The 23712-nt window shown below is 35.7% G+C and overlaps 1 protein-coding gene across 1 annotated transcript; it reads left to right on the top strand.

Moving 5' to 3' along the window:
* The first annotated feature begins 10380 nt into the window (after positions 1–10380).
* LOC140150078 (mitogen-activated protein kinase kinase kinase 20-like) lies at positions 10381–11977 on the top strand. Its single transcript, XM_072172081.1, has 2 exons — positions 10381–11212; positions 11718–11977. Exons 1-2 carry the CDS (start codon positions 10381–10383, stop codon positions 11975–11977), a joined length of 1092 nt encoding a protein of 363 aa, XP_072028182.1.
* Positions 11978–23712: the final 11735 nt, after the last annotated feature.

The following is a 23712-nucleotide window of genomic DNA, read 5'->3' on the forward strand; positions in this document are numbered from 1 at the left end:
ACAAACCATACTTAATTACACACAAATTCAGCTTTTGTACTAATACTAATTTCATGTAATATCTCAATGGACGTCTCAAAGGACAAACAGTCCAAGTCACTTATGATCAGCCTCAACAAAGATTCCCATTGCAAAGACCATCTATAGTAAATCATTATATCATAGGGGCACAGGGGGCATGTGTCCCCCAATCGATTGCAAAATTTAGAAAATCCCATAGGAAAATTGCCAAAAAATGACCTGTGGCCCCAATCAGACCTAGTACCCCCAATCATGGTCGGTGACCCCCCCCCCCCATACGATGACCCACGCTACGCCACTGTTTTTTAGAATAATAACTTTTTCACTTACCTGCATAAACAGTCGGAGCTTCAACACAGAATTACACAATGGGCCTCGCAATCCCACATTAAAGTACAAACAGCCCAAGTTACTTCTAATCACACTCTATAAATATTCCCAATGGCATATTCTACCAGTATAAACCATTCCACTCAATTCAGTATAACACACTTCCACACTCACCTGCGCTACTATAGAGTTCCAACACAAAACAATAAACTGGGTATTGCAATCACAAAAGTACAAACAGCCTCAGTCACTTATAATCCAAACTGAAATCCAAAACACCATATCCACAGGCTAGATGCGCAAACCATATTTACACTCTTCAAACTCACCTGCCACACGATTTGATAGAATAAACGGATGTTATGGTCCCGCTATCAATTGCATCAAAGAAAAGACGTTCAGTACGACAGGTGCGATTTCACGATTTGAGTTAAAAAAAGGTCATGGCCATTGGCTATGCCTGGCGTCAAGTGTGTCATTGTCGCCGGTAAAAACTGTTTCTGTTAACATAAGCTAACGAACGAGTATTGAGTTGTTAGAGATAGGTGTTTAAGTCAGTGCTTGGTAAGCTTCTGCTTGGCAAGCAAGCGCTAGTAATAAACCATGTAAGTGTGTGTCGCTTCACCACGTGCAAGTGTCTGTGTGTGTTGAGGAAATCACAATGAACTCAGTGAGACTGTCGCTCTGGTCTTGGCAGTATTGAATGTACTGAGCAGCAGCTAGTACACAGATATATATGACATACAGTAAAGCTGAAATTTGCAGTGGATTGGAGTATAATATGATGAGTGCTAATGGTAATTTAAATAAATGGGTTAATTTTGAAGCATGTATGAGTATCGATTGTTTAAATAGCAAATTTAAAATATTTCAAACACTTTTCTAAGGTTTTTAAAACACTTTGTGCTTTCTTACATATTACCACCGTCCACCGTTTGACATGTAAAATGTGTTTAATTTGGAGTTTACAAAAACATTTTGCAGCTATAAAGTAAAAGATCAAAAATAAGTGTTTTGTTTGTTTAAGAGAATGTGATGATAAGAGAATGAAGGTGATGGGTGAAATAAATAAACAAACAAGCAAGCAAGCAAGCAAGCAAGCAAGCAAGCAAGCAAGCAAGCAAGCAAGCAAACAAACAAACAAACAAACAAACAAACAAACAAATAAACAAACAAACAAATAAATAAATAAATAAATATGTCAAGGAAGCCAATAATTATATAGAGGTGTTGAAGTTCTTGACCAACAATGCATCTCCAACAATATATCAAAACAAAAGTTTTGGGCATTTTTGATTTTCCTCTCGAGAAAAATCATGCTCATGGGGCGGAAATGACACCACTTATATCAAACCATTGTATGGCAGCTCTACTTTTCACAATATTTGAGTGCAAACACTGCTAGTCGGACCTCTAAAACTCCCTCAAATGTCAAGGAAATTTGAAGCCATTTAGAACTAGATACTCAATTTTCGAGGTTTCTGTGGCGCTTTTTTTTTTTTTCACCCAAAGATTCCATTTTATAAAAAGGTCATGTTCTCACCCAATGACCCCATATTTTTCACATTTGCTCTCACCGAATGCCAAAAATCATGCTCTCACCCAATGACCCCATATTTTTTACATTTTGCTCTCACCGAATGCCCCTTAGTGCGAAAGTGCCAGCCCTACACCTATATCCATTTCATATTGAAGTGCCCCCTGGGCTCCCATGAGACCTAGTCGGACCTCTAAAACGCCCTCAAATGTCAAATATTGTGCTACTTTAATTCACTTGCAGAGGATACTAGTAAATGCAAAACTAAGATTCACAAGATTGTCCGACTAGCCAAATCACCGACAGTACCTTTTAATTATTCAGTATACAAGGCAAATTGATTCATAATCTTGGTGGAAATTGATCAATTAATTATTCATCAAAATACTTAGGGGAAAGCTTCCTATTAAGCTAACCATGCATGTAAACTGTTCAAATTTGCGTAGTTGTTAATTAAAACATAAGAATTAATTGCCAGTGATGAAGTTTAAGCACACTTATAATGATACAATTGGAACATTAAGTGATTGTCATGTTTGAATCAATTTTGAAATATGATGTCAGAAAATAAACATGTCATTTCTTACACCGGCTTGTTTTCTTCATTATCATAACTGTCTAGGATTGCATTTTGTTAAACGTATCAGTTCCTTTGTTTTTGAGTTCTTGTAAAATTTCACCTTTGTTGTTTTGTAATTTTGAAAAGAAGTGAGCATTTTCCCCCCAAATATTTTCTTTCCCCCAGCTTCCCCCACTTTTGAGGCAAAAACCCAAAAATCAGATAAATTAAAGCCATAATGTGTGATTTGCTTCACAGCGACGCCCTCAATTTTACTCGGATTTCTACTTTTTGCATAATTATAATGCACAGTGGTGTACTAAAATACCACGTAAAAAACTAAGCCTGAAGTGCTTTAATAGCTTTTAATAACAGTAAAATGTAACTTTTTATATTAAAACCGGGTTGATCCGGTTTTATTCAGAGTTCATCGATCGACTGCTCATTAACATCTCCCGTGGATGTCAGGTTATGTGTACACACATCTGGAATGAAATCGCAATTTTCTTCATTATACCTCATTTGTTTGGCTCAAAATTAAAAGGGGATAATGTGATCAGTGAAAGTAAAAATTTAAATAGGAATCTATTCTTTATGCAAATCACACATTATTGCTTTAAGAAAACTTAATTATTCAATAACATCCCTCAAGCAAGTTAGGACACACATCCTTATTTTTTTGTTGGGATTTCAGGAGGGAGCTCTTTGTACATGAATTCATCCAAAGGCAAAGGAGCCTGTCTGCATCATAAGGTGAATCTTTATGGTATTCACCCTAAATAGTGCTCCTCCCCTAATAAGTGCTCCCTATAGAATTTTCCAAGTGCTCCCCTTCAATAGACCTAAATTCCTTCAATTGTCTGAATAAACTACTTTATAAAATCACCACCATTGATTTTATTTTATTAGGCTGTGTCATTTATCTTAAAAAAAACCCACAATGATCAAAATCAACAAAAAATTCTATATCCTAACAATATTTGGCCAAAACAAAAAGGTGCTAAATATGTTGGTCCAGAAAAGACTACATTTGCTGTGAGAAATGAATATTTGTTGTATTTTGGCCTACTCTGGCCCCTCCCAAACTAATCAGGAAGCAATGCTAAGATATCATAGCTACATGTGTGACTGATTTTCCTCTCCAATACCTTGTTTTCTTGGCCTAATTTGTTTTTAAACTATTCTTGTTCGATTTTCCAAAGCAATTTGTACAGGAAAAGCTGAAAGAGATAACAGAGCGTATTCTTTAGGGATCTGCAAACCTATGGAACTCAGTGCATTTATGAAATGCTTTCCTGTATATTGTATAAATAGTATGGAAGAGAAGGTCGATGTCCTCATGCGTTTATTACGCTTCTTTTAAAGGGACATCAACGATCAGTATCCACACATTCTGCACAATTTTCAGATTATTTACATATTTATCAATGCATATCCATAACGGTGGCATGTCCAGGGGGGTGGCTTAAAAATCATGTAAAATCAGCCATTTTTTGGAGATTTTAGCCACATATGCAAAACTTGCGCGCATCTGCTCAACACAGGCCTAATTGGTTCATTAAGCACGGATTCCGTCGGCGCATTTTTCGCTTTTTGACAAAACTTTTGCTGTTGATGGCTTTTAAAATAAACTTTCTTATAATCGTCGGACGTTTCATAAAATATAAAACTTCTTCTTTCAAATAAGCCTAAATTTGATTATATCCAATGACGTGAACCGGTGGGCAAGTTTGATTTCGTTTGGTCATTTTTTTCAAGCTTCAATGAGGACAGTGCCTGTTTTTGACGATTTTCTACGGGTTGCCAGCGCTAAATTCATCAGCAAAATTACACTATCTGTCAAATGTGAGGTCGTCGGACGGAATCAAAATCTACATAATATTCTCTTTCCAGTGATATAACACACTTCGTGATTGGTTCATGGGAAGAGGTGGGCAAAACTTGTCCAATCACGAGGACCGTGTATCCAGGGTTGTCAAACCCGCGATTTGGTAGCCCAATTGGGCGACTTTTGAAGATTTTCCCCGCAACTTTTGACAATTTCCTGTCCCATAGAAACCAATGGTTAAGAAAAAATTTGGACGACTTTTCATCATTGTCTCCCGCGACTTCCGATAGTTTCCTGTCCCATAGAAACCAATGGTAAAGAGAAAAATTGGGCGACTTTTCGATTATTTGACCCGCGATTCGGGCCACAATACTTTACGATACGGGGATGTGTTTGTCGACGCTATACTTCCTGCTATAGGCCTAACTCACTCTGTTACGCTAATGTTTAGGACCAATTTGGTAAAGTGGAATGGTCCACTTTATCTGAGCAGTGCTCATGAGCCGTGCAATTAGGTCGTCATGTACAAAAAGGTCACACACACTGAGTGTTGCAAACAAATAGCTAATGCACAAAACAGGGCAAAAGTTTTCCATATGTTAAGTCCCCTCTCCTGCATAACTCTGAAATGCCCTCTTGAGCCCCCCCGCAGTAAAAGATCATGGACACGCCAGTTACTCCTCATCACTCGTCAGTCTTGGCTGTCTATCCTACGGAGGGGACATTTATCACCCAGTAAGTAGGGTGTTAACCTCCATCTGTTTCCAAACCATCCTGGTGTTCAAATGGACCCCCGCCCCACAGAAGCAAACTTTATAAGAGAGACTTTTTTGGGTTATGCAGGGTGGGTGCAGGGTTGTAATACCCAAACAAATCAAATCAACATGATCAATAGCCCTACTCTTGGATATGACAATAATTACTTTGATTGAACTTTTAAGTTCATACCCTTGTTGATACCCTAATCTTCAAATCAAAATCAAGTGCTTGACTTTGAACCCTTATACTAGACAACTGTCACATCATCACACGCTACACTACAGGTACAGGTGTATACTGAAATGATAGGCATTGATCAAGGCCCCCGAACAAAGTCCCAAAATGCTATAAAATTGATCAAACTTGTCAACGACAGTTTCTACAATTTGCCTACTGGAAAATCCCCTAATATTTGATGAGGAAATTTGTCAGTTTTCAGTGCGGTAAGTTTTACTCTTAAAAATGTTTATTATAAATTTTAGGTCATATAGGCCTATTTAAAAAAAAAAAAAGAGTAAACTCATACACAGTAGAGATATCATGTAATATTTCATATTTAAGTTTGTTAAAAACAAATTGATAGCACACGCAAACAATCGCTTATGACTTCTGTATCATTATCTTATCTTAGTATTTGTGTGTTGGGTGAGTCAGTGAGACACATGTCGGCAAATGCAAATTTGTGGCATAGACCAACATATGAATAATTTATGTAAAAACTGTAAATGTGACACGATCTGGTCCATGGGGCCAAAGGCGCAAATTTGAAACTGAGATAAAGGTAAAAATGTGGAGTAAAAAACAATAAAATACATAAGAAAATAGACATCAAAGAACTTCATAACTTTAGAACCAAGTATGCTAGACCTTTGGTGTTTTCAGTAAATGATAGCCTATTGTAGGCCTATGTATAATGTAATAATTACAGTAACTCAATTTTCAAAAATGCCTCCTTTGGCCCCAATGGACCAGATTGTGTCACAAATATCCTTCTATTTTATTAAAAAAACATCTGCATTAATATCTTCTTATCAAGTGTACACGTTTTTTTGTGAAAGTTGTGAATAATAATGGCAAATAAAGAAACTTGCACATGCCTATAAAGTAGCAAGAAAAAGAAGATAAGAAATGCATGTCACACTCAGCCCCCCCCACCCCAACCCACATTGCACTCATCCCCAAAATACATCTTGGCTAACAAGCCTGGTCACACCATAGACCCTATCCCTTATAATAGGCTCTATTCAAGCTACTTGCAGTTCCGCCATTATGCACTATGTGGGGAGAGCCTCGAACTGGCAGCATACATGAATGGGAATTGAACTAGTCATAACGTTCTGTGTAAGGTTACATAATTCTTCCTTTCATGTATGCTGCCAGTTCGAGGCTCTCCCGCACATAGTGCATAATGGCGAACTGCAAGTAGCTAATGGTCACGCTTCACTAAAACTTTTCAACCTGCAACTGGATTGTCATACAGGATGATTCAAAAAGAAGTATACTCATGTTTATGATGCTTTTGTACAATCTGCAAGGGCTGTAAATGAGAATATAATTGTAAAGAGCACATGCTGAATGTCTAAATTAAAAAACAATTGACTATGTCCATTCTTTGTTTTGCATTTGAATATTGTGCTCTGGGATTGTGCTATACAGATATGACCACAGCTGATCATGTACTAGACTGTCTATTTGAATACAAGTATCAGGAGCATAGCCATGCGCGTGCGCAGAATCTAGTCTCAATTCTAATGTAAATCGGGACAAACCGTATTGTCAATTTAGTCCCAAACCAATTCGCCCACATGCCAATTCGAACCCTGTATAATTGATGTACAAAAAACGTTGGCCAAATTTAACTTTTTCGTGATTTTCTCCATATTTAGATGCCTTGATGTCTTGCATTTGGTCACAAACCATTTCGTTGTACTTTGTGCACTCAACCCTCTATCTTTTTAACCAAATGTCCTAGAGAGTCGTGCCATATGTCGAACTTTTCCTGTGGTCATAAGGAACAAAAAAGTCAGTGGTCGCATATCTGTAGGATCATTGGTTAATAAGATATAGTCACTTTTTTTTTATTTTGTGCACTTAACCCTCTATCTTTTTACCCAAATGTCCTAGAGAGTCGTGCCATATGTCAAACTTTTCCTCTGGTCATAAGGAACAAAAAAGTCAGTGGTCGCATATCTGTAGGATCATTGGTTAATAAGATATAGTCACTTTTTTAATTTTGTGCACTTAACCCTCTATCTTTTTAACCAAATATCCTAGAGAGTCTTGCCATATGTCAAACTTTTCATCTGGTCATAAGGAACAAAAAAGTCAGTGGTCGCTTATCTGTAGGATCATTGGTTAATGAGATATAGCCACTTTTTTTATAATTTTGTGCACTTAACCCTCTATCTTTTTCGACTCAGCCTAACCAGTTTCTACCTAACCAGTTTTTTATTTAGTCTGATGTCAGATGCAAACTAGTCTTTTTAATTCGGTCTTCAATTATAGATGTCACCACTTCTGGTTTGGGTCAAAGGTCACTTTCAGTTTGCATAATATATAATTAGGTGGTGGGCATGACTAATTAGAATATCTGAATATTACTGAGGTGGGTGTGGCTAATTGACATTTCATGAGGTGGACATGGCTAATTAGCATATCTGAATATGCACAAGATGGGTGTGGCTAATGGATCAAGCAAGAGGTGGCTAGTTTTCCACCTTAGGAGGATCGTGTGACTTCCATATTCCTGAATGTTTGAAATAAAAATAAAATGTCATTGAATTAAAATGTCACATCCACCATCGATGCATTTTGATGCAATTAGTGTATTTTGACATAATTGAAACATTTGATGTGTGTCTGATAGGGGTGTGTGGGGTGTACAACAGACAGTGACTAAAATAAACTAGTAATATAAAGATGATTAGGCCTAAATATCAAATATCTCATTGGCTCATTTCACTGCTCATTTAGTCATTCACTGCTCATTTGGTCAATTTCACTGGCCATTAACTCATTTCCCTGCTTATTTGACTTAATGATCAAGTATCATGTCTGTAGTTGTTTTGCTTGAATGTCTGCTCCTTTATAGTATACACATAAGGGTATTCAAAGAACAAAACAAAATAAATAAACTCTACGCGATAATACCAAGTTTGACTCCGATACATCTCATAGAAGGGTGGATACAAAGTTTCAATTTTGGGAAATTGTTTTATTTTTAAAATTTGGTGTTTCTAGAACAAAAACACCCATTATGGAAATCGCGAAACCCTCCTTAGATGGGAAACTAGCCACCCCTCACACCAAATCATTAGCACACTAGCCAGTAAATATAAATTTCAGATATGCTACCCAGCAAACACAAAAATGTTTTTAAAACGTTTTAAACATGTTATATTTTGGGTTTTGGTTTAGATAAAAACAGTTTTAATAACATTAAATGTCAGGTTTTATATATATATATATATATACAGGGTGTCCCATAAAAAATTACCGAGTGAATAAAATTGAACGTAAGTCGAGAAATAGATATCAGAATCAAACAATTTTTAAAATGTAGCGCATTATAGCCTATTTCATTGTGCATCACATACGAAAATTCTATTTGATTCGGTTGACTGGTTGCGAAGAAATTAACGATTACATAATGCAGGCATCAATGATGTTCACTCCATGTTTGATCAACAGGCACTTTTTATACTCACTCACCGCTTCCTAAAATTTGTGCATCTCATTAAATTCAGTCCACATTATCTACTTTATAATCCGAATGTGTTATGTTTTTAATGCTTTCACTGAAGATAAATAACAGTTTGTCTGAGAAAACTTTGATTTCTGTAATTGGAAGCTTTCTAACTTTAATTCTTCAGGTTGTGCGAATATGTTATATTTTAACTTTCCAAAGAACATTTGAGCCAAAAATGACAATGATCAAGTGCGATTTTACGTTAAATTTTAGACTTCATGCAACATTAATGTTTTGCATTACAATTTCTTGGAAATATTCCAAAAACAATAATGTGTGTGAGAATTTTTTAAGCCAGCTGGAATTCTTTATACAATAATTCTTTATGCAACATTTATATCAACATTAACGAAAAAAGATATTTACAAGTACCGAGCATCATCTTTCATGCAAGCTTTCATTTCAATATCGTGCAGGTTTTCAAATTTGAACAAAACCTAATTAGATGTTTTGAAAGAAACAGATTGTTTAAAAAGAACGAAACGGATTTCACCGAACACAATATGAAGCCCATTGACAGTGTTAACCACTAGTGCGCATTGTGTTGAATGATCTTTCTTTCAAACTTGGAATGAAGTGAATTTACGCATGCGTAATGTAATCGCTCATTTCTTCGCAATCAGTCAACCGATTCCAGTAAAATTAACGTATAAGATGCAGAATGAGATGGGCTACACGCTGATTTTTAGATTTTTGGATTTTGGTGTCTATTTCTCGACTTATGTCCTAATCCATTCAGCAGGTATTTTTTCTGGGACACCCTGTATATATAAAGGTCATGTAAACATTTTAAAACGTTTTGTATAAAAACACACTACAACAATATTTCAAAAATGTTTTCCAAATGTTATTGTAAAATTGCAAACATTTTTTGCCAAATATTTTGTCGACACTTAAATAACATTATATTAGAATATTTGCAGTAAGTTGTCAATAAATATTTTTGAATGTTATGAAAACTTTGTTATACCATTTATATGTCTTTTATATATATAAAACCCAACATTTAAACGTTTTCTGGCCTTTTCTAACCTTTTGCAATTGATGTCAAAAACGTTTTGTGTTTGCTGGGTAATTGGCATATCTGAATATATGCTTATTTATTAGCCACACCCACCTCATGAATATGCAAACCGGAAGTGACCTTTGACATAAACTGTTGCGCAAACTGCGTGCATGTAATTCTATATCCATACACAATGTTACGAGTCTCATTTTTTCACAAATATAAGCCAAACAAAGTTTAATAAAATCCTGAACAAATCATGGGGGGTGAGTACTCAGGGGGATTACTGAGACCCCCGGGATGTAATTCAAGTATCCGAACCAATAACTAACACTTAACCCATAAGCACTGATAGATACAAAATGAAGGGCCCCTCCAGTAGTAGTGGATATTCTGGACCAGTAACCAGCACAAACCCATCGTCAATCCCAACTACAGTCTTGTGTGCACTTTGTCAGGTTTTTTATGGTCTGAAAAAAATTTATGAGCAACATTGAAGACAGCAAAGCTGTGCCTTAAATTTAACTGTTAACTGTTCTCATTCATATGAAATTAACTAAAAACAAATACATGTATCTCTTTTTAGATCTTGATGGGTGCTAGTTTAACTTATCATGAGTGCTTAGGTCATGGAGCAAGTGGAACAGTCTATAGATGCACATGGAAGTCTAAAGAATTTGGCACCATTGAAGCTGCTGCAAAGAAGATCAGATTTGATGGAGAAATCACAGCCCAACAAAAACGTGAGATTGACTTCCTCAAGAAACTTGATCACAAGAATATTATCAGGTATTATGATACCATTATAGAAAAAGAACATGTGGTTATTGTAACTGAATTTGCTGCTAAAGGATCCTTGTATGACTATCTCAAAGATAAAGACAAACTTCCAGAAAATCTTCTTCATCAATGGATTTTTGACTTAGCCCGTGGTGTTGACTACCTCAAGAAAAATGATGTGGCCCATCGCGATTTGAAATCACCCAATTGTATCATAACAGCTGATGGTGTCTTAAAGATCTGTGACTTTGGAATAGCAAAAGACCTTACCAGTACAAAAACAACCGAAAGTACCAAAGGAAGTGTGAGATGGCAACCACCTGAGCTTTTCATGAACTACCAACTGTCACCAAAAGCCGACATTTTTGCTTTTGGAATCATTGTCTGGGAAATGGTATCATGTAAGAGACCGTATGAAGGAATGCGAAATGAAGCGGTGACCTACCAGGTTATGTCAGATGATATTCGACTTCGCCCCAAAATTCCTGATGATTGTCCCCAATTCTTGAGGGAGCTGATGGAGAAATGCTGGCATCAAGATCGCACCCAGAGACCAGAAAGCAGTGAAGTTATGAGATGTGTTTTGAAAGAATTCAGATCTACTTTGAGGAACGATTTCATGCAGGATCTCACAGAAACTGATGGTAGGTACTCTTATACTAATCAAAGATCTCATCAGTTTCTGAAATAACTATCTACCACCCATCATTTTAGACAGGAGTTTGATCATACAATAGGCAAAATGAATGTCCAACATAGGCCAAATTTCATTTACAGCAGTTTATTCAACTTGGAAGTAGATCAAATTCCAAAAATTGACAAAGAACACAAGTGGTTTGAGTGAGGGGTGAAGGAGGCCATATATTTCCGTTGTGAGGAGCCTTCACTCAACCGAGGAGGGGGACTACAACCTGTGTAGGACCTATGATGCAGCCATCAAACGGGTTCCTCGACGACTCTCCCGTGACGTCACTCCAACAGAGTCATGGGTCAACATTTCAGCGCCAGCCCATTAGGCCTGACGATGCGTCTCGGAAGAGACGTGATACTGTAGCCAACTCAAAACAGTAAGTCCAGATGAACAGTTTGATATTTAATCTTAATTTATAATTCAATAGTATTTCAATTGCTGTTCACTTCACATTTCAGGGTTGGAGTGGAAGTTGAAGCATCAGATTCATACTCGGGGACCACTTCATTTTGTGGCTAGTGACCATCTGGCTATCTGTAGAGATGACAGTGCGTGCGTGGAGGTACATCATGTGAGCAGGGAAGAGACACATCTACTGTACACCCTGACATCTGACAAGTGGAGCGGTACTAATGTGAGACTACAGGGTGTAGCAGTGAGTGAGTCTATGCCAGCTTGCATATTTGTGATACGCAACCCATTCCGCTATGTGTCATAGTGCACTTATGGTCCACATGAAATACATCTCGACCTTTGTGAATGCTAAACCCAGTTAAAAACTACACCAATTAGGTTTATGAATGGGCCATTATCCACTTCTTTACGCTCAACCAATCAGCAAGCTGCATAACTGATCACTCTTCACTAACCACACAAACCAATCAATAATACCCACTTGAAAATCCCTGGCTAGTTCCACTGAACTTGCCCAAGGAGCTGAAAACACTGGGTTGGAAACCCTTATTTGGAAGAGGCTGTTCGCATTTTTCCTTGTCTTGTATGCCAATCAAATTTGGACACCAATGAGATTGTTAGAAAATCTTGATTGACAGCTCCTACGAAGAGTGTAGCTCAAAGGGTTTGGGCGGGGCATGCCCCTGAATATAAGCCATTCTGTGCTATGGTCAGTGGCATTTTTGTTTGTATTGAAATAACACAGGGACCTCTGCTTCGGAAAAGTATAGAATTGAGTTGCAAAAATGTACTGGTTGCAGCTTTCTTTTCTACATTTTCGAATGAAATTTGAACCACAATCAGATGATAATATAATTGAACATGTGAGCGGCTACGAAAATAATCGGCTGGTTATTTTTTGCACAGTGATGCTAACTAGTGGGAGTCCTATACCTAAACTGTGTGGGCACCAGCAGAGGTCACGGGCCTATTGAGTGGGTTGTGTGGGCAGTGAATAGGGAAAGTGGACAATAAGTGCAAGATGTATCAGTTCCCATGCCACAAAGCATCAAACCATGTAAAGAAATATCAGATTCATGATGGGAATGTGGTGCCATACTGTATTGCAGCTAATGCCAACACATCTGTGATAGGTTTACATGGCAGGAAAGCATTGGTAGTTTGTAGTTTGCCAGGGTTTACACAGCAAAGGATTTTAGACCTTAGTTTCCTTCCATTTGATCTCACTATCAGTACAGATTATTTGGTGGTAATGGGAGACTATGAAATGGTAATCAAACCAATGGGAGATATGGGTCAGGATCTGTGTAGAATAAAACCACCTGATGGTTGGGAATTTCAAGCTGTGTCCTATAGGAATGATGCAAGGCAGCTATATGCTGCATGTTATCATTGGAGAGACAGGAAGGGGCGTGTGTATAAATACACCTGGGACAGGTATGACACACCAGAGTATCATAACACTGGATGTGTCATTGATGATGTGGGTGAAGTGTATTATAGAGGGTTGTCAATCACATCAGATGGGCTGATTGCAGCATCTATAGACCACTTGCCATGTGACGTCATTGCCCGGCAGTATGCGCGCGCATTATGGCAATTTCCATTGTTCTTTGCCCTGCAGTGTGCGTGCGATCATAGTTTGCTAAGGGCACGTGCATTTTAAATCGCCCGCCACATTTCATATAGTACAGGAAAGCTATTGAACAGTGTAGCGGCTCGTTCGACCATATCGACAGATGAGTCCCTCGCCTTTGTTGATAAACAGTGATGTCAAGTGGTCTATAGATTTCCCAAATAGAACTGAAATATTTAGTTTGGAATAGAGGGGGCATATTTTCATAAGGAATGAGCATAATCTATTTCTGTTTTAAATAAATTAAATATTTGGTGAATAGAAACAACTTTAACCATAAATCAAATAAATAAATAAATAAATAATAAATAAATAAATAAATAAATAAATAAATAAATAAATAAATAAATAAATAAATAAATAAATAAATAAATAAATAAATAAATAAATAAATAAATAAATAAATAAATAAATAAATAAATATATATTTAAAAAAAATAAATAAATAAATATACAAATAAATAAATATTCAAATAAATAAATAAGCGAAGTATGTTAGCAAAACTATGCTTCATCTTCAAAAATGTTGTTGATATTTTTGTGAAAATTGCTACATTCCTGTGCACAGGGGCATAGCTAGGAGGGCAAGGGGGGCCTTTGCTGCTGTGTTGGAGGTTTTCTTTTTTTATGTTTGCATTATTATTTTGGGGGATTTTATCAAATCATGGTAAAATATGTTACATTGTGTTCTGCAATAAAAATAAGAACACTTAAAAGTCACTTTTCCCAAGCTAAATGAGAAATAAAACCTTAGGCCTAACCTTAGACCAAACTTTAGCACTTTAAGGAGGCTGTGTACTCTCAGACATGCATGTAGTAAAAGTGCAATAACTTTGTAATTATTTATGCAAGACATATAAAAGTATACATTTTTATGAAGGCAAGACCCGGGGAGTCACTCCCATTGTGGCCTGTACACCATCCGCGATAATCAACTTTTGAAAAGCACCCTAAACGAGGATTTAACCCTTGGCTAAAACGACACCCTAAACAGGGATTTCATTTCTAACATCAAATTTCATACCCTAAATTTCATTTCCAGCGTATTTAGAAATTGCAATTTTGCTACCCTTTTTTCCAATTTTTTCATGTTTTTGACACCCTAAACGCGATACCTACCCACGAAAAACGACCCTTTTTACGCGTTTTCATTATCGCGGATGGTGTACAGGCCACAATGGGAGTGACCCCGGGTCAAGACATCAATAAATCTTAATATAAATACAGATTTGGGGTAAAAACAACAATTTTGAAGAAAATCACAAAAAAGTGAGTTTTTGGCAATATTTGTTAGGTACATCATAACAAAAAAACACTATTTCCAAAATATTTTATTTTGTTTTGAGCTCAATCTTGAGGCTCCATTCCAAAAACAGTTTTTATATTATTTTGATATTGGCCTTATTTTTTGAGATATTGACCATATAAGGCATCAAATTGAACTTTTAAAAATTCACAAACGCCTATTTGCACAAAATGATGCCTAAAATCGGAAATAGACCAAAATATAAAAAAATGAGAAATCCGTTTCTCGAGTCGATCATGCTTTTTACGATGATCATATTTGCTTACCTATAGATGCTGTATTTATTGAGTTATCGTGTACCTAAATAGTCATTTTACTGAGAAAATGAACATTGAAATAATGGCCGTTGAAGTTTAAAGTGGTCACATTTTGCACTTTCATCGAATCTCGCAAGAGAATGCGGCAGTTTTTATTTTTCTACCTTACATTACATAAACATCGGGTAAATCCACGGCCCCTTGAAAAGTTTGAGCGAAATCCATTCATAACTTGATATTTAAATCGGGGGAAAGAACTTGAAAAAACCCACATTTTATCAGTTAAAACGGAGCCATTTGACCACTAGGTTTTTGTGCTTCCGTGGTGTTTCCATAAGATGTGCCGCGTATGCAGATAAGCGTCGCGTATGCGTAGCATATTTGTGCGTTAACAAATTATGCGATACGCAACGCGATGCGTTGTTATGCTTGCGGTACCCTGCTGGTACAACAAAGATTTTCTTTCCTTTTCAATTTCAAACACGAGTGGAATAGTGAAATAAAATCCTTAAAATATTGCAGTTGGAGTTTACAAATCTGGATTTTCATTCCTTGTATTTATAAAAAACATAACAAAGTACAAACATATCAAAAAAACTCAATTTTGCGAAAGAAAAAATGTCTACAGTACACAGCTGCCTTAAGTTACAGTTAGCGTTGGCATTCACTATTTAAAGCAAATATTGCAACTTTTGAATCTGTATCTTTCATTGGTTTTTGCTTCATAACTTGGTGATTCCTGTATCATTTGTTGTCACTGATATCTCAAATTAACCCTAATGCACCTCAGGTCTAAACTTACCACTTAAGACGTTCACTAAAGCAAAAATTGCAACTTCTGAATTTGTATCTTCCATTGGTTTTTGCTTCATAACTTGGTGATTCCTGTATCATTTGCTGTCACTGATATCACAAAGAAAACATCCAGACTGTCATTATGGTCACCTCAATTTTCAAAATCGACCCTCACTTGTGCTCCCAGGTCATATATTTCATGAACTGCTACATTATTGTTGTGCTGTACCTTTTATCTTTGTAACTTTTAGCTTAAAACTAAGAAAAGTTGCTTTCAAATAATGCAACAGAATATTGTACTTTGCATAGTGTTTTGTCAATTATAGAACTGAAATAAGAAAAGTTGTTTTCATAGATATGCAACACAGTATCCCTTTGTAACTTTGTAACTTCAAGAAGAGTTATTTTCAAATGCAACAGAATCTTGTACTTTGCATAGCATTTTGTCAATTGTTAAACTGGAATAAGAAAAGTTGTTTTCATAGATATGCAACACATTGTCCTTTAGGCTATATGTTTGTAATTTTATGAACTGTGTTTAATATGCAACAGAATCTTGTACTTTGTATAGTGTATTGTCAATTGTAAAACTGGAATAAGTTTTTTCATTGATATGCAACACGGTATCCTTTGTATATTTGTAACTTCTATAGGTCTAAACTATGAAAAGCTGTTTTCAAATATGTGACCATCCAGCACAACTGAGCCCTGAAGTCGCCAATCATCATTTTTGAGATATTCAACCAAGATATTCTGCTTGAAATTAGCTTTAAAATGATGTATATCATGTCTATAGTACTTGACATTTAAGTAGTGAAAAATCAATAAAACAGTCAATAAATCCTTTGTTTCCTACTGTTTATTGTTAAGTTCAATGGAGCATATCTCAACAGTGGCACTGGCGACATCCGGGCTCAGTTGTGGAGGATGGTCACATATATGCAACAGAATCTTGTACTTTGCACAATGTTTTGTCAATTGAAACTAGAATAAGAAAACTTGTTTTGTTTTCTCTGATATGCAACACATTATCCTTTGTATATTTGTAACTCTTAGGGAGTGTTCAGAAATACTTTGGGGGGGCTGGTAAAAAGGAGGGGGCCAAAAAAGAGGGGGGACCAAAAAGTTTTAGGTGGTAGGAAAGGGGGGGGCCAAAAAGTTTTCCCCTTCAAAACCGCAAATTTTCGCGCGCTTGGCGCGCATTGAGACCCTCTATATCACTTTTAACATGGACAAGTTTTGGTTTTCAGTGCTTTTGTTTGAAAAAATGATGGCACATAGTGTACACATATCTATTAAATATTGCAAATAAATTGGATTTCTTTGCACGTAAACTGCACACTTCAGTTTACTGTTTCTCATTGTAAATTTATTTTGTACACATAGGCCCATGGGTAGATTTACCATAGGCATGATAGCACAGAGTCGGCACAGGCCCAAGTACCACAGTCTTTGGGGCCAAAACTGGTCTGTGTACATTTTCGTGACTAAATTAATCTCATATTTTGACCATTTTAGCTTTTTGCATAAATTAGTTCCAATTTTAACAATATTTGACCATTCAAGCTTCAATATGGCCACAATTTTTGCGCGGTTTGCACGCATTTTTACTATCATAATAGACACAGATCCAAATTATGCTGATGTGCCTGTGAACCTCCAAATAAATCCTCAATTTCATTTATCCCTGTAAAATCAGAGAAACATCCTGATTTGGGACAAATCTAAATTAAGTATAAAATGAAAATTTCCTTGTGCTTGTATTTCATGCGCAATTGTCCACCGGGAATGTTTCAAACATTTGCCTCCAGATACATGTGACCCAGATACCACACCACTGGAAACAACACTATTAAGTATGTTTGTTATACGATAATGGGGGGGGGTCAAAAAGTTTTGTCTGTCAAAAGAGGGGGTCAAAAAAGTTTAGCGGTCCATCGAAGGGGGTCAAAAAAGTTTTCGAGCAAAATATTTGAGGTAGACCAGCCCCCCCTACCAAAGTATTAATGAACACTCCCTTAGAAGAGCTGTTTTCAAATATATGCAACAGACTCTTATACTTTTTATATTTTGCTTTGTAAATTGTAGAACAAGAACAGTTGTTTTCAATTATACCATATGTATGCAATAGATCATATTTTGTAACTTCTAGGTCTAAACAATGAAAAGACATTTTCAATCTGTATATTGCACACGTTTGCACCTTGTAGGGACCTATCAAAAGCTTTCGACACTATTGACCATAGTATTCTACTTCATAAATTAGAACATTTTGGATTCAGAGGAATTGTTTATGACTGGTTCAAGAGCTATTTAAGTGATAGAAAACAATATGTGAATTTCAATAATAAAAATTCCAAATATAAAAGTATAATTTGCGGAGTCCCTCAAGGCTCAATATTAGGTCCTTTACTATTTATTTTGTACATGATATAACGAATACCTCGACTATATTAGACTTTGTATTGTTTGCTGATGATACGACAATTTTATACTCAAGCAATGACATTGCTAATCAAATGTCATTAATAAATAAAGAGTTATCCGAAGTGAGTAACTGGTTTAAAGCAAACAAACTTTCTGTAAATGCTAGTAAAACTAATTACATGATTATGGGTACCCCTAGAATGACTTCGATAAATAATTCACAAGAAAACATAGATATTACTTTGGATGGTACAAACTTGCAAAGGGTAACAAACCAAATTTTTAGGTGTAATTATCGATGAAAATCTCACATGGAAAAACCATATCAACGGAATCTCAAAAACAATCTCACGGAATATAGGTATGATAAACAAGTTGAAATTTTTTATACCTGGGCGTGTTTTGCACACACTTTATTGTAGTACGCTTGTCTTGCCTTATATTAATTATGGTATACTTACATGGGGGAATGCATGTAAAACATATCTTGATAAAATACATTTGCTCCAAAAATGGGCCATGAGAACCATTTCAAATAGCCATTATCGAAGCCATTCTGGACCACTATTTCATAAATTCAATATGCTCAATGTATATGATATATTCAAACTAGAACTAGGTGTATACATGTTTAAATATTCTATTAAACAACTGCCATGTTCATTTGACAGTTTCTTTCTAAAACGATCCGATATTCATAGCTATCACACAAGAAACAGTAATAAGTATAATCAAACAAGAAACAAGAAAGTATTCACTGATCATTCAATCAGGACTACCGGCCCACTGTTATGGAATTCCCTGAACGATAACCTTAAAATAGCAAACTCAATCAAACATTTTCGAAACAAATATAAAACACAGCTAATCTGAATCTCATTTTACAACTAGTTCTTGGAGCCCCGTTTTTGTTCTTGTGTGATAGGCTTAACTCTGTTTGTTTGTTGTTGTATTAATTTTGTTCTGTAAGGGGATGGTCAATGCTGGCCTTATTGGCCTTTCGATCATCTCCTCCATAATTGTTTTGTTTTATTTTTATGATGTTGAATTTCTTTGTATTTTGTTGTTTTTTATTATGGAAATAAAGATTCATTCATTCATTCATACAATAGTAATAAATTTCCCTATACTTTGTGTACAAAATGGCCTCTATTCAAATGGCTCTACCTACCTTACGAAGCGACTCATTTTTTCAAAGTGATGTTTTCCTGAGTGACAAACAAACAAGCAAGTTTTAAATTAAATATATTGGTGACCATTGAATTTTCGAGCTACCGGACCACGAATGCAATACACTTTTTTCACCCAATTTTCAAAATAGAAGCACTTGTGATTTTACCTAGAAGCAACCGGTTTGAGAAATACATGAAAAATCTGAATAAAAGCCCAGAATCTTGGCAGATGCTTAGATTCAAGCCTACATTTATTACCTGGCACAAATTTTTCCCTAAATCTGCACAATTTTTTTGGTTTTTAATATTGATTTATAGGTGGGTAACTTTTACCGAAATGTAAAAACACTGCAGATCATGACGGAATCCCACAAGAGACATTATTTGGTGATGTGAAATCTGTAACTCTGTATAATCCATGTAACTTAGAACAAGAATAAGACAGCTCAACCATATACTGGGTGTGCTGATCAGCTGAAATGTGCTCCATATAATATGCTGATTTGTCATGTTTCTTTAGTAAACTTGGGGAACAGATTGAGTCCCCAAATCCATCATTTGGGCACACATTTGGGCACACATCTGCTCTCAGCTCAATTGGTCTTGTGGATATTGAGATTTATAGCACAATGATAAAAAAAATGCAAATTTGGATTTGAACACAAAAACCACATAATTTGCTAGTTTAATATTCATCATTGCCCCCCTGAGAAGTACTTGCCCAATTACAATTGTGGTGTGATCAAGCAAAATCAATCTGAAGTCGGGCATATTCAATTTGAAATTTTTCACATGATTGTATTAAGTATTTGCAAAGCTACATTTTGTAAAAACCTCCATTAAAATTGAACATTTAGTTCCAAAGATTTGAACAGTGGAAGTTTTTCCCAACACATTATGCAACAAATGAAATTATTGTCTTTGTTTGGCTATATCTGAAAATCAATATATCCAACTTTTGACTGATTTTGCTTGATCACATCTATTTTGTATTGAACCAAGCATACGCTTAAACCAAACAAAGTACCCCAGGCTGATGTGTTATGAGACAAACACACAATGTTAGAACCTCCTATGAAATGCATATATGATGTACTAATAATTGTGTGAAAATCCAAATCTTGCCTATTTTGTACCGAACAAAGTATACGCTTAAACCATCCAAAGTACCCCAGGCTGATGTGTTATGAAATAAATGCACAATGTTAGAACCTCCTACGAAATTGAAGCGTATGTAAACATTATGTTTAGTAGATCTAGACCAGGCTATGTCAATGTTTCTTTGTATGATATAATAGGCTATATGTATGTATATATATCTTTGTATATGAAATGATCATCTCATGGAATCTCATGAGACATGAATTTACACAAATTCATTTATTGTGTAAATGGTTTGACTTTATTTTTGTATTTTTTTAGTATAAAAAAACAGGAAAAACATTTATATAGAAATCAGTGGCCTCAAGGAAACAGTGCTATCCCAGCAAACACAAAAATGTTCTTAAAACATTCATTCAAAATGTTTTAATAATATTTAAATGTCGGGTTATATAGGTCATGAAATATGATTTTAACACATTATTAATGTTCAGAATGTTTTGCATAAAACGTTTTTACACCCTTTATATAACCCGACATTTAAACGTTTTCTGTAAAACATTTTGTGTTTGCTGGGATATGAAATCTATTGTATATATAGGATTGGTAAGAAAAGTCTGAATTTTATTTTGATTTATCCACTATTGAACTCAATGCCAAGAATAGTGTAAACAGGTACAGTCACTATTTGATTAAGACTTCCAAAGTCACTTTCAACTGATGCTGAGGAGCATCGTTAAGACTTATTCACTATTGAATTCAGTGCCAAGAATAGTGTAAACAGGTACAGTCACTATTTGATTAAGACTTGCAAAGTCACTTTCAACAGGATGCTGAGGAGCATCATTAAGACTTATTTACTATTGAATTCAGTGCCAAGAATAGTGTAAACAGGTCCAATCACTATTTGATTAAGACTTCTAAAGTCACTTTTAACTGATGCTGAGGAGCATCATTAAGACTTAATCACTATTGAATTCAGTGCCAAGAATAGTGTAAACAGGTACAGTCACTATTTGATTAAGACTTCAAAAGTCACTTTTAACTGATACTGAGGAGCATCATTAAGACTTATTCACTATTGAATTCAGTGCCAAGGATAGTGTAAACAGGTACAGTCACTATTTGATTAAGACTTCCAAAGTCACTTTCAACTGATGCTGAGGAGCATCATTAAGACTTAATCACTATTGAATTCAGTCCCAAGAATAGTGTAAACAGGTACAGTCACAATTTGATTAAGACTTCCAAGGTCACTTTTAACTGATACTGAGGAGCATCATTAAGACTTATTCACTATTGAATTCAGTGCCAAGAATAGTGTAAACAGGTGCAGTCACTATTTGATTAAGACTTCCAAAGTCACTTTCAACTGATGATGAGGAGCATCAATAAGACTTAATCACTATTGAATTCAGTGCCAAGAATAGTGTAAACAGGTACAGTCACTATTTGATTAAGACTTCAAAAGTCACTTTTAACTGATACTGAGGAGCATCATTAAGACTTATTCACTATTGAATTCAGTGCCAAGGATAGTGTAAACAGGTACAGTCACTATTTGATTAAGACTTCCAAAGTCACTTTCAACTGATGCTGAGGAGCATCATTAAGACTTAATCACTATTGAATTCAGTCCCAAGAATAGTGTAAACAGGTACAGTCACAATTTGATTAAGACTTCCAAGGTCACTTTTAACTGATACTGAGGAGCATCATTAAGACTTATTCACTATTGAATTCAGTGCCAAGAATAGTGTAAACAGGTGCAGTCACTATTTGATTAAGACTTCCAAAGTCACTTTCAACTGATGATGAGGAGCATCATTAAGACTTATTCACTATTGAATTCAGTGCCAAGAATAGTGTAAACAGGTACAGTCACTATTTGATTAAGACTTCTAAAGTCACTTTCAACTGATGCTGAGGAGCATCATTAAGACTTATTCACTATTGAATTCAGTGCCAAGAATAGTGTAAACAGGTACAGTCACTATTTGATTAAGACTTCCAAAGTCACTTTCAACTGATACTGAGGAGCATCATTAAGACTTATTCACTATTGAATTCATTGCCAAGAATAGTGTAAACAGGTACAGTCACTATTTGATTAAGACTTCCAAAGTCACTTTCAACTGATGCTGAGGAGCATCATTAAGACTTATTCACTGTTGAATTCAGTGTCAAGAATAGTGTAAACAGGTACAGTCACTATTTGATTAAGACTTCCAAAGTCACTTTCAACTGATGATGAGGAGCATCATTAAGACTTATTCACTATTGAATTCAGTGCCAAGAATAGTGTAAACAGGTACAGTCACTATTTGATTAAGACTTCCAAAGTCACTTTCAACTGATACTGAGGAGCATCATTAAGACTTATTCACTATTGAATTCATTGCCAAGAATAGTGTAAACAGGTACAGTCACTATGTGATTAAGACTTCCAAAGTCACTTTCAACTGATGCTGAGGAGTATCATTAAGACTTATTCACTATTGAATTCAGTGACAAGAATAGTGTAAACAGGTACAATCACTATTTGATTAAGACTTCCAAAGTCACTTTTAACTGATGCTGAGGAGCATCATTAAGACTTATTCACTATTGAATTCAGTGCCAAGAATAGTGTAAACAGGTACAGTCACTATTTGATTAAGACTTCTAAAGTCACTTTTAACTGATGCTGAGGAGTATCATTAAGACTTATTCACTATTGAATTCAGTACCAAGAATAGGGTAAACAGGTACAGTCACTATTTGATTAAGACTTCCAAAGTCACTTTCAACTGATGCTGAGGAGCATCATTAAGACTTATTCACTATTGAATTCAGTGCCAAGAATAGTGTAAACAGGTAGTCACTATTTGATTAAGACTTCCAAAGTCACTTTCAACTGATGCTGAGGAGCATCATTAAGACTTATTCACTATTGAATTCAGTGCCAAGAATAGTGTAAACAGGCAGTCACTATTTGATTAAGACTTCCAAAGTCACTTTCAACTGATGCTGAGGAGCATCATTAAGACTTAATCACTATTGAATTCAGTGCCAAGAATAGTGTAAACAGGTGCAGTCACTATTTGATTAAGACTTCCAAAGTCACTTTTAACTGATGCTGAGGAGCATCATTAAGACTTATGCACTATTGAATTCAGTGCCAAGAATAGTGTAAACAGGTACAGTCACTATTTGATTAAGACTTCCAAAGTCACTTTCAACTGATGCTGAGGAGCATCATTAAGACTTATTCACTATTGAATTCAGTGCCAAGAATAGTGTAAACAGGTACAGTCACTATTTGATTAAGACTTCCAAAGTCACTTTCAACTGATGCTGAGGAGC

The sequence above is a fragment of the Amphiura filiformis genome, chromosome 4 (genome assembly GCF_039555335.1).
Source record: "Amphiura filiformis chromosome 4, Afil_fr2py, whole genome shotgun sequence".
NCBI lineage: Eukaryota > Metazoa > Echinodermata > Ophiuroidea > Amphilepidida > Amphiuridae > Amphiura > Amphiura filiformis.